The following is a 12,448-nucleotide window of genomic DNA, read 5'->3' on the forward strand; positions in this document are numbered from 1 at the left end:
ATTTTTTAATAATTTAATTTGGTCATTAACCGTAATATGACTAGGGACACTTAATAAATGTTACAATTTTTAGCAAGTGTCATCTTAAATTCTCCTCTTCTCATTGTGAGAGAAATTACCTTACTGGTCATGAAGGAGTTTAGTTCAGGCTGAGGTATCCTATTCACCAGCTCTGCACCTTCCAGCAGTGCAGAGTCTGACCTGACCCAGCACTGTGATCTGACTAGTGATACATACCAGTCCTTTAAAGGAAAAAAAAAAAAAAGAAATTTACTACACATTTACTTTTGACAGAGTTAGAAAATAGTTCAATTTTGTTTTACCCACTAATTAGTCTTCTGAAAGACTGTCCTTTTGCCAATCCAGAATTACTGGATTAACCATGCCTACTTCTATCTGTGGAGACAGAGCTCTACATATTTCGACTGAAGCACTGAAACTGGCTCCTCTAAGAGACTATTAGGTGTCATCTCATCTAGGCAAGATGAGGTCATACTGATACACTGTAATGCACATAAATGAAAAAGTAGACATGGGAGTAAAAATTAGAATGAAATGCAAAATTATACGCAATTTTTTTAACATAAAGAAATAAAGCCTGCAGAATCAAACAGAAGATAGCGTTTATCTAGGAATGCTTGGTAAAGGAATGAGGACCAAGTCCTAGCACTTTAGATTTCCTTATTATAAAGTATCTATGGGTCTAGTGGAGTGAGGCCTGTGACCCGAGTGGAAAACTTGTGGAAACTAAAATTTGCAATGGCAGACTTAATACAAGATGGCCTTTAATATTCTCTCTTTTTGGTGCCGTTTTAATTTAAATAGGTGCCAGTATTACAGAAGGGAGCTATCCTATCTAAAGAGAATTTGATAGCTCTAGGGATATTAAGGAGCGAACAGTAATCTTCTTAGAGCAAAAAGGCTCAGGCAAAAAGAGGAAAAGCCAATTTCCTGGTTAATGAGAAGAGAGAACAATATTTTAAGGAGAAATTCAGGAAAAAAATTGAACAGCCACCTTTTTGGTGAAAATCTGAATATAGTATTTCTTGCAAGAATGTGCACTGATTTGGTGTACCTATGCAACTACAATACGGAAGTTTACTTTTAGTGTGATAGGGGACTATGAGTTTTCGGTCAAGGGCATATCTGGAAGAGCCTAGAAACTCCAGACTGAGTCTCGCTATACTGAATACCTAGTGGTAACACATCCAGTCAGTCTCTCAGGATAGTGAAGAAAACCAGGATACACAGGGATATAAATTAAACCTCATTTTTAAAGTAATGTTCAAGGACAAAAGGGCCTACACCTGGCATTACAGAATATTCACAAAGGTCTAGATTGAAAACATCTTTGAAGATCTCTTGAATGGATGACAAAAACCTAAAGGGAATCATTCTTGCTGAAACACTAAGAATAGTGTAGCTCAGATACTGATATGCTTAGAATTGTGAAATTTTTCTTTGGCTATGAGAGAAAGTTAACAACATGCAACAGAGTAGTCAAAGGTCTGCAGAAAAGACGGTTACTCACCTTTGTAACTGTTGTTCTTCGAGATGTGTTGCTCACATCCATTCCAGTTAGGTGTGCGCGCCGCGCGTGCACGTTCGTCGGAAACTTTTTACCCTAGCAACTCCAGTGGGCCGGCAGGTCGCCCCCTGGAGTGGCGCCGCCATGGCGCCCAATATATATCCCTGCCGGCCCACCCGCTCCTCAGTTCCTTCTTGCCGGCGACTCCGACAGTGGGGAAGGAGGGCGGGTGTGGAATGGATGTGAGCAACACATCTCGAAGAACAACAGTTACAAAGGTGAGTAACCGTCTTTTCTTCTTCGAGTGATTGCTCACATCCATTCCAGTTAGGTGAATCCCAAGCCATACCTAGGCGGTGGGGTCGGAGCGAGAAGTCGCGGCATGGAGCACTGCAGATCCGAAGGCCGCATCCTCTCTAGACTGCTGGACCAGGGCGTAGTGGGAAGCAAAGGTGTGGACCGATGACCAGGTCGCTGCCCGACAGATTTCCTGGATGGGCACACGGGCGAGGAAAGCCAGCGACGACGCCTGCGCCCTGGTAGAATGCGCAGTCACACGGCCCGTAGGGACGTGGGCCAAGTCATAGCAGGTCCTGATGCAGGACGTTACCCAAGAGGATAACCTCTGGGAGGAGATAGGAAGCCCTTTCATGCGGTCCGCTACTGCCACGAAAAGCTGGGGGGATTTGCGGAAGGGCTTGGTCCTTTCCACGTAGAACGCGAGAGCCCTACGGACATCAAGCGAGTGGAGCTGCTGCTCCCTGCCTGAGGAGTGAGGTTTCGGGAAAAAAACCGGGAGGAATATCTCTTGGTTGACGTGGAAGGCTGAGACCACCTTGGGGAGAAAAGCAGGGTGTGGTCTCAGCTGCACCTTGTCCTTGTGGAAGACCGTGTATGGGGGGTCTACCACAAGAGCCCGGAGTTCCGACACCCGTCTAGCTGAGGTGATAGCTACTAGAAAGGCCGTCTTCCAAGAGAGGTAAAGCAGGGAGCAAGTAGCTAACGGCTCAAAGGGGGGCCCCATGAGTCGGGACAACACCAGGTTAAGATCCCAGGTTGGAGCAGGGGGACGGACGTTAGGGTATAAACGTTCCAGCCCCTTAAGGAATCTAGACACCGTCGGGTGGGAAAAAACAGAGTTACCATCCGCACCCGGGTGAAAGGTGGAGATAGCCGCTAGGTGGACTCGTAACGACGATATGGCCAGACCTTGCCCTTTGAGGGACCAAATGTAGTCTAAGATGTTAGCTACTGAAACTTCCATAGGGCGGAGATTTCTCTCCACGCACCAATAGGAGAATCGCTTCCATTTGGCCAAATATGTCGCTCTTGTGGACGGCTTTCTGCTGCCCAAGAGCACTTCCCTCACCGGCGTGGAACAGCGCAGCTCAGAGCCAGTCAGCCACGCAGGAGCCACGCCGCTAGGTGCAGCGACTGCAGGTCCGGGTGACAGAGGGTCCCGTGCTCCTGGGTAATCAGGTCCGGATGAAGGGGCAGGGGAACTGGGTCGGCTATGGCCAGGTCCAGCAGCATGGGGTACCAGTGCTGTCTGGGCCACGCCGGGGCTACCATGATCACATGAGCCCTGTCCCTGCGCACCTTCAGAAGGACCCTGTGGACCAACGGGAATGGGGGAAATGCATAGTACAGGTGGGTCGACCACTGGATGAGGAAGGCATCCGCTATCGACCCGGGTTCCCTGCCCTGAAAGGAGCAGAACGCTTGGCACTTCCTGTTCCCCTTGGCCGCGAAGAGGTCCACCCGGGGATAACCCCACCTCCGGAAGATGGAGAGGGCGACGTCCGGGCGAAGGGACCACTCGTGTGACAGGAAGGATCTGCTCAATCGATCCGCCAGCGTGTTCCGTACTCCGGGGAGGAAGGAAGCCATGAGGTGAATGGAGTGGGCTACACAAAAGTCCCAGAGTCGTATCGCCTCGTGGCACAGGGAGGAGGATCTGGTGCCGCCCTGCTTGTTGATATAATACATGGTCGTCGTGTTGTCGGTGAACACCGCGACACAACGACCCTGGAGCTGATGACAGAACGTTTGACAAGCAAGACGGACCGCTCTCAACTCCCGCATGTTGATGTGTAGCCGCACCTCCTCCTGGGACCACAGGCCCTGCGTCCTCAGGGTCCCTGCGTGGGCCCCCCAGCCGAGATCTGAGGCATCTGTTGTTAGGGACACCGAGGGCTGAGATGGGTGGAAGGGGAGACCCGCACACAACACTGACTGGTCCAGCCACCAGCCGAGAGAATCTAAGACCCTCTGGGGGATCGTGATTAACATATCTAGTGGCTGTCTTGTCGGCCTGTAATGACTGATGAGCCACAACTGGAGTGGCCTCATGCGGAGCCGAGCGTAATTGGTCACGAAAGTACAGGCCGCCATGTGGCCTAACAGGGTTAGACACGTCCTCACTGACGTCAGGGGGGCTGTCTGTAGTCGTTGCACGATTGCCGACAAGGCCTGGAACCGCTGCAATGGCAGCAAGGCCCTGCCCACAGTGGCGTCCAGGACGGCCCCGATGAATTCCACCCTTTGTGTGGGGGCCAGGGTGGACTTGTCTGTGTTCACCAAGAGGCCCAGAGTGGTGAACATGTCGGTGATCACACGGACATGGTTGCAGACTTGTTGTTCCGACGTGCCCCGAATCAACCAATCGTCCAGATACGGGAACACGTGGATACGACTGCGCCGAAGCTGCGCCACAACAACTGCCATGCATTTCGTAAACACTCTCGGGGCCGTGGACAAGCCAAATGGGAGGACTGCAAATTGGTAATGCAGAGACCCCACAACGAAGCGAAGGAAACGTCTGTGGGGTGGCCAGATAGCAATGTGGAAATACGCGTCCTGCATGTCGAGGGCGGCGTACCAGTCTCCCGGATCCAGGGATGGGATAATGGTCCCCAAGGAAACCATGCGGAACTTCAACTTCACCAGGTACTTGTTGAGCTCTCGCAGGTCGAGGATGGGCCTGAGGCCTCCCTTGGCCTTGGGGATCAGAAAGTAGCGGGAATAAAACCCCTTGCCTTTCTCGTTCTCCGGCACCGCCTCTATAGCTCCTTTGCGGAGGAGCGTCTGCACCTCCTGCCGAAGGAATTGCTCGTGAGAGGGGTCCCTGAAGAGGGACGAGGAAGGGGGGCGGGGAGGAGGAAATGAAACAAACTGCAGGCGGTATCCCGACTGCACCGTGCGTAAGACCCAGCGGTCTGATGTTATTAGGGACCACGCCGGGAGGAAAAAAGAAAGGCGGTTGGAAAACGGGGGGAAAGGATCCAATGGGGAAACTGTTACTGCGCCCTCGGGCGCACCTTCAAAATGAAGGCTTGGGACCAGGCGGGGGCTTAGAGGAGCCTTGGTTTTGGCCCCCTTGGTTCCCCGAGTGCCTGCGCCTTCCGTTCCTGCCGCGGCGCCTGTTAAGGTCCTGCCGCTGGCGGAACTGGAGATACGGCCTGCGCTGTTGTTGCTGTTGCTGCGGCCGGAAGGGTCTGCGCTGCGTCACTGGAGTGTGCATCCCCAGTGACCTCATGATGACGCGGTTGTCTTTTAGATTCTTTAGTCTAGGGTCTGTCTTATCCGAAAACAGCCCTTGGCCTTCAAAAGGAAGGTCCTGTATTGTGTGCTGGAGCTCCGGCGGAAGGCCGGAAACCTGCAGCCAGGAGAGGCGACGCATTGTTACACCCGACGCGAGGGTACGGGCAGCCGAATCCGCAGCGTCCAGAGAGGCTTGCAAGGACGTGCGTGCGACCTTCTTGCCTTCCTCTAAGATGGCCGCAAACTCCTGACGAGCGTCTTGTGGCAACAGCTCCTTGAATTTGTCTGCTGCCACCCAGGAGTTAAAGGCGTATCTACTTAACAGGGCCTGTTGGTTGGAGACCCTGAGTTGCAGCGCCCCCGCCGAGTACACCTTACGGCCGAGGAGGTCCATCCGCCTAGCCTCCCTGGATTTGGGGGCTGGAGCCTCCTGACCATGACGCTCCTTATCATTGACGGATTGGACCACCAGGGAACACGGAGTCGGGTGTACGTGGAGGTACTCGTAGCCCTTAGAAGGAGCCATGTACTTCCTCTCGACGCCCTTCGCAGTGGGAGGAATGGAGGCCGGGGACTGCCAGATGGTGGTGGCGTTGGCCTGGATGGTCCGTATGAACGGCAGGGCGACCCTGGTGGGAGCGTCTGCGGAGAGGATGGTGACAATAGGGTCCTCTACCTCCGAGACCTCCTCGGCTTGTAGACTCAGGTTTTGGGCTACTCGCCGGAGGAGGTCCTGGTGCGCCCTGAGGTCCAGCGGGGGGGGGCTGTTGGAGGAGGTCCCAGCCACCGCTTCATCAGGGGAAGAAGATGAGGAGACCCCCGGCAAGAAGGTGTCTAAAGGGGGGTCTCCCTCGGCCCTCGCCTCTGCCTCAGGAGCCAAAGTGGAGTCCTGTTGCTTGGATCCTTCTTCCCCATCCGGGGAGGGAGGGGGGCGAGACAACGAGGCCTCAGGTGCCCTGCGCTCTGCAGTCGCCGGCCTAGCAGGGAGCTGTTGGGGGCCCTGGGCCTGATGATACGCCCAGGGTGTCCAGAAACCCCATTGCTGTGGGGCTGCGTCCTGCTGTGGAGGCTCGCTGAACAGCGCCGCCTGCCGGTCGGTGCCCAGCGCGTACCCACTGTCCGCCAGCGAAGACACGGACGGCTGCCTCGAGGGCCATGGCGGAGCGGACCCTGGATGGTAATGGTCCGCGCGGGCCGGCACGGGTGATCGTCTCGGTGCCGGGGACCGGTGCCGGGAGTCGTAACGGTGCCGGGAGCGGGACCGAGTTCTGCCACGGTGCCGGGATCTGGATCGGTACCGGGCGCCGCTTCGGTGCCGGGATCGGGACCTGCCACCGGTTCGGTACCGGGAGGTCGACCGGGACCGGGACCTGCCACCAGCTCGGCGCCGGGAGGTCGACCGGTGCGGCGAACGTCTGGATCGGCTCCTGGACTCGCGGTGCCGGTAACGACGGCTGGACTCTGACCGCGACCGTCTCGGTGTCGACCGGCGCCGCGAGTGCGACCGGTACCGCTGAGGGGAGCGGTGCCGGGACTGCGAGCGGCGGCGGGATCTGGAGCGACCTTGACGTCGGGACCTGGAGCGAGAACGAGAGTCCCGGGACGGTGCCGACATCATAGGCTTGCCTCTGGACACAACCCGCACCGGAGGTACCGGGGGTGGTAGCTGAGTGGGCTCGGTCATGGCTATGAGGTCCCGTGCCGAGGCGAAGGTCTCTGGTGTAGATGGCACCACTATCTCGACCCCAGATGTCATGGGGGAGCTTGGCGGCACCGGACTCGACGGACCCGCCGGGCCCGGAGTCGACGGTGCCGGCGGCGCCGCGGCCGATGCTGAGGCCGGGCGCTCCACTCGGGTGTGCCTGGCCGGAGTAGTGGACTTCGACGGCCTAGGCTCTGTCCCCGGTGCCGGAGAAGGTCGGTGCCGGGGAGTCTTCTCGGTGCCGGTGCGATCCGGTGCCGGCGCCGACATCACGGCCTGCGAAGCCGCCGGGTCAAGTGCCGCCTCCAGGAGGAGAGTCCGGAGCCTTTGATCCCTCTCCTTCTTAGTCCTTGGCTTAAAAGCCTTGCAGATGCGGCACTTGTCGGATCTATGCGATTCCCCCAGGCACTTCAGGCACGCGTCGTGGGGGTCGCTCGTGGGCATAGGCTTCTTGCAGGCCGCACACTGCTTGAAGCCCGGCGAACCAGGCATGAGCCCGGTGCCGGGTGCCGGGAAGGGCTAAGCCCCCGGCGAAAAACTATTTACAACTACTTAACACTTAACTACTACTATCTAACTAACAGTCTAATTAACAACTACAATAGAGATAACGATAGAAAAACAAGGAGAGCTAGGGACGTGGAGGACAGCTATGCCGCGCTCCACAGTTCCAACGACCGACACGGCGGTAAGAAGGAACTGAGGAGCGGGTGGGCCGGCAGGGATATATATTGGGCGCCATGGCGGCGCCACTCCAGGGGGCGACCTGCCGGCCCACTGGAGTTGCTAGGGTAAAAAGTTTCCGACGAACGTGCACGCGCGGCGCGCACACCTAACTGGAATGGATGTGAGCAATCACTCGAAGAAGAATCAACCTGTTAGCTTTGATTCTGCTAAACTGAGGTTGCCAAGGACTGGATTAAGGTCCACATCCTGTTGCAGAAAATCTTTCAAGTGGCCACTGCTCAGATAAACCACCTGAAGCAAACTGAGAAACAAGGTCTTCAGGTCCAGTAGAGAGCTGTAGGAATAATTTTGGCCCAATTTCTCCAGAGCATGCCGGCAATCCTCAGCAAATGGAGATGTGGTGAAAAAGCATATAGTCAAAGGGCACAACCAACTGAAAAATAAAAGCATCCACTAGCCAAGTTTAAAGGTTCCAATGTCTGGAACAAATACACAAAAAGATTTATCTGGTGGACATCCCATTTAACAAATACCAAAAACAGCACCTCCCAACTGTCACTCTTGGAAGGAAGTTTCTGGGTTCAGTCAATTTGCTTGCATATTCAGCTTGCCCTGCATATTTGTTACTGAAATGGATAGGTGAGTGCTCCCAGACAAAATCTATGAACTAAAGAAGAGGAAGGTACTCATAGTACCACCCTGCCAGTTTATGTAGGCATTGCAGAATTAGCCGCTGAGAAAACATGAATGGACATCTTGAAGTTTCTGTGCTTTGCAAACAAAGCAGAACCAGACTCCTGGTGGTGGGGAAACATGTTCCAAAGACCTAAAAGATCCTTCATGGGAACAAGGGAACTTGTCCCAGTTTACTACAAAGTCATGTCTTAGAGAACTGACAGACTTAAAAGTTAAATCTGTCTATTTGAAAGGAACTGCCTTGATAAGTAGGTCCCCCAATTAATGAAAGCTCTGGATTCCTTCATTCCTCAGTATTACAGTCACTATGACCATTCATCTTTGCAATAATCTGAGAAACAGATGGAAGATCAAAGGGGAGATCCTCATTCTGGAAGTCATTTTGTTCTGTGAAAAACTGAGGGGTCTTGTCTGAGCAGGTTGGAAGGAGATGTAGATGTAGGTCTCTTAGTTCCAAAGGAATTTACTCTGAGATTATGGATTAAAGGAGCAAGTGGTTGAAATCTGAACCTCGTCTTCTCAAATGGATTTGCTGGGGATGGGTGCGGGCGAAATCTAAGATGATTAAAAATACCTCTTTGGGGTCACCATAAAACAGGAGCAAGCAGATTCCTCTCCGACAGGTTGAACAGCCATAGTGCTGGGTTTGTAACAGTTCGTTAACTGTTTCAAGGAGAGGGTCCTTCAAGGACAACATGGGAGGGAGATAGCAATGTAGCATGGGGTGAAAGAAAAACTTTGAACACACAAATTAAATCAGTTTCATAACCCATCTGAACTGGTCCAAACAATGAGGGAAGAACCTCCATTTCCCCTACAATGAAAATGCTAAGGGTTTCACTGTGAAATCTCTTGACTCAAACTAAGCAATGAAAGGGATACAAGTATTCTCCCTGGACAATTGGATCTCAGACATATGGGGGGGAGGAGTTTCCTTTCTCTGTTTTGGGAGCTGAAGCATGCTAGATCAGTAAGTTCCTTGATAACTGTATCAAAGGTCTCTCCAAATAGCTTGATCCCATCAAAGGGAGCTTTGACTAAGTGTTTCTGGAGGTGGCGTCTGTCCCAATTGCATATTGAGATATTATGCTTCATGATGGTGGAATGTAGAAGGGAACTGATATAAGAAATAGTATTTCATATTGCATAGTCTATGGACAAAGAATGGGAGAGAGAGCAGGTATTTAAGGAAAGTTTTAAGAGCCTTGGTACCAACAACCTTTTGTTTTGACAAGGCTGAAACCTGTCAAATTTATGACAAAAACCACAAAGGTGGCCATCAGATCATAGCTGCTTTGAGCACTTTGGCAGTTAAGCAGAAGTTTCATAAAACCTGCTGAGGGAATGTACATTAAGCTTGTCTACGTCATCTGTGAGTGGCTGCCCTTCGTAAGGGAATTGTTTCACTTCAGCAGAGGTAGACACAGTCACCTCAGATGACTGTAAATGTAGAGAAACTGTCCTGTTGGATTCTATAGAGCTTCTGACATATGTCTGGTGGATTCCTTTCTTGCAAGTTAAGCAGAGCCACTCAACCAACAATCTTTTTGTTGTACCCTGGTAGAGCTGATCTAATTTCGCTCATTTAAAATATTTTGGGGGTTCCTCGAAGATCTAGGATGGAGTGGATTTTTGACAACTAAGCTTTCCAATGCAGAGTCAAAATTCATGTCTTCAGCCTACTTGGACTCTGAAGAACTGGAAGAAGTTAGGAGAAAGCTCTCTCTCTATGAAGGATGTGGTATTGTATTTCCAGTGGTTCTCATGTTATTTGAAATTTCTGGAGTGGTTTCTCATATGTTCATTGGTGTAGGGTGGAAGGGGAAAAAAAGTCAGGGTCAGAGGAGGAAAAGCAGTTTCTGAGAAATACACTCTAGAAAGGGCCATACTAAGCGAGGAGGAGGAAGAGGAGGAGTAGGAGGAGGAGGAGTCAGATGTGGACAGGATAAAGCCTGAGACCACGTAGGGCAGGTCACCACTGAGGGGAAGCATGTCATCAATAGTCTGGTCTAACTGAAACACAAGGAAGGTAGGGAAGGGAATCCTGGAAAAACCCAACTAAAGAGACTACCAGGTCGATGGAAGTGGCTGGGGTGAGGATCCCAAAACAGGGGAAGGTTGTTTAACTGGGAACCAAAGGAGTATAGGACTGAAGTGTTCAGCAGGTGCCTTTGCTGAGGGAACAAGGACCACTTCATTTCCCTTCCTTGCCCCTACAGTGGAATAGTGTCCTAAACTAGACACGAAGAAAGATAGTAGGTAGACTGGCTGTACGACACAGATGAGTGGAACTGCACATATGCCCCACAGTGAATGGATCAGATCCTGTTCAGTAGGAGGCAGTTTCAGATAAGACCAAGACATGCTAGCCTCAAGGCTGCCGGAGAATCTTGTAGGACATGAACACAGTAGGTTGACGGAGGACTGCAAAGAGTACCAGATGGTAGGCTAATGCCTAAATAAGACATCAGCTGTTGGGAGCTAGGAACTGTGTGGATTTGCTGGCCCAATGCCTAAACTAGGGACTGCACTGAGGCAAGTCCCTAGTTTGAAAGTAAACAAGACAGTAAGACAAAGAGCAAAAGCACACCTGAGGTGGTCAGAGATGAGAAAGATGGTCTCTTAAGGAACCAGTGAACCGTTCTGAAGTAGCAAATGGACAAAACCAGTCTCTTGCAAACAAACAGACATAACATGCATCTCTTCATCAATATCATAGGCTAAAAAGTTTAAATTAAAAGAACTGCACAAAACAGTAAGTTTATCACAGTTAGATATAAATGTATGTGTGTGATATTTGGTTAAATGCAGAATTTAAGAATAGGTAGCTGATATTTATTTACCACATTATTCAAATTTGTATACAGAGCTCCATATGGGGATTAAAAAAAAGTTTCATTCGTAGACATATTTTACTAATATAAAAAGCTTGTTATAGCACAGATAGCAGTGAGTTTTCCTATGAAATATTCTAAATATGGCCTTACTTTGTCTGGAATTACATTCTCTAAGGCTGGTTGGTTTTCCCCATCCAGTGGGTGCAAAGTAACCAAAGGTGAAGGGCTAGTTGTTTCTGGGGCTACTGTAAGGCGAAACCTGTCCAATAGCGAGTAAAGTCTTTGGTGTCTGAAAACAGATAAGCACACATCAGAAAATTCAAATTTTAAAAGGAGAAAGATCCAAGAAATACAGGTAAGGCACATACTCCAAATACTTTCAGAAAATAATAGTGAGTAAGAAAGATAACTATTAATTCAACATGCCAGAGAAAGTGAATTTTTCAAGTGAGCTTTACATGAGATCAAGGAGTTATACATTTAATCCAAAAATTTAATACACTATCTTCAAATCAAATTGTCTTTAGAAGTTGGTCAGGAATAAAGAGACATTTTACTGAAAATCACTGTTTATTTTAGATTAGTTTTAATTCAGAATTGCATTATGCCTTACAGCTGCATTATGCTTTAGAGTCCCATCCCCTTCCGCCCCACAAAAAAGAGATATATATGTAAGAGAGGACGAGGACAATATGTTCTATAAAGTTAACCAATACCAAAAAAAAAATTTTTTTTTTTTTAAATAAAGAATACCTATTTTACATTATGCTACAAACATTTAATATCCCTGTGCTAATTACCTGGTACTGATATTCCACTCATCACTAAAACTAAATTTTCCACTTTTCTACATTGTCTTCCAGCAGCTACCTATCACAAACTAAATTTGAAGGAAGACAGTTACTCATCTTACAGTAACTGTGTGGTTCTTTGAGATGTATTGTCTATATATATTATCCACTGCTAGTGCACATGCACCCCATGAACTCAAGTTTACTTTCTTTTGGCCATCATTTGTCTGTTGGGGTATGCGCCCTGAGCATCCTCATGCCCTCAACCAAGGGCTTAAAGGGCAGGGCAGGGCAACCTCAACTGCCCTTCACTTCCTTTGCCAACAGGTTTTAATCTAGGTTTTAATTACTGTTGTCAAGCGATTTAAAAAAAATCGCAATTAACTACCCTGTTAAACCATAATAGAATATCATTTATTTAAACAGTTTTGGATGTTTTCCTCATTTTCAAATATTGATTTCAATTTCAACACAGAATACAAAGTGTACAGTGCTCACTTTTTTTTTTATTATAAATATTTGCACTGCTTTAGAGCCTACAAGTCTCATAGACTCATAGGTCAGAAGGGACCAATCTGATCATCTAGTCTGACCTCCTGCACAAGGCAGGCCACAGAACCCCACCCATCCAATTTTATAACAACCCCTATCCCAGGACCGAGTT

General features: G+C 49.9%; 1 protein-coding gene across 9 annotated transcripts in view; it reads right to left on the minus strand.

The window, feature by feature from the left end:
• Positions 1–12,448, minus strand: part of HTT (huntingtin) — a 232,497-nt gene that overhangs the window by 78,390 nt on the left and 141,659 nt on the right. For all 9 annotated transcript variants that reach the window (XR_007773556.1, XR_007773557.1, XM_050947253.1 and 6 more), the window contains 2 exons: positions 11,144–11,282; positions 120–242 (listed from right to left, as the gene is read on the minus strand). Coding sequence is in view for 7 of the 9 variants with exons in the window: in XM_050947253.1 (XP_050803210.1) it covers positions 120–242; positions 11,144–11,282 (262 nt within the window). In the remaining 2 variants the exon portion in view is untranslated. The remainder of the gene's footprint in view (positions 1–119; positions 243–11,143; positions 11,283–12,448) is intronic.

Source organism: Gopherus flavomarginatus, chromosome 3 (genome assembly GCF_025201925.1).
Source record: "Gopherus flavomarginatus isolate rGopFla2 chromosome 3, rGopFla2.mat.asm, whole genome shotgun sequence".
Taxonomy (NCBI): Eukaryota; Metazoa; Chordata; order Testudines; family Testudinidae; genus Gopherus; species Gopherus flavomarginatus.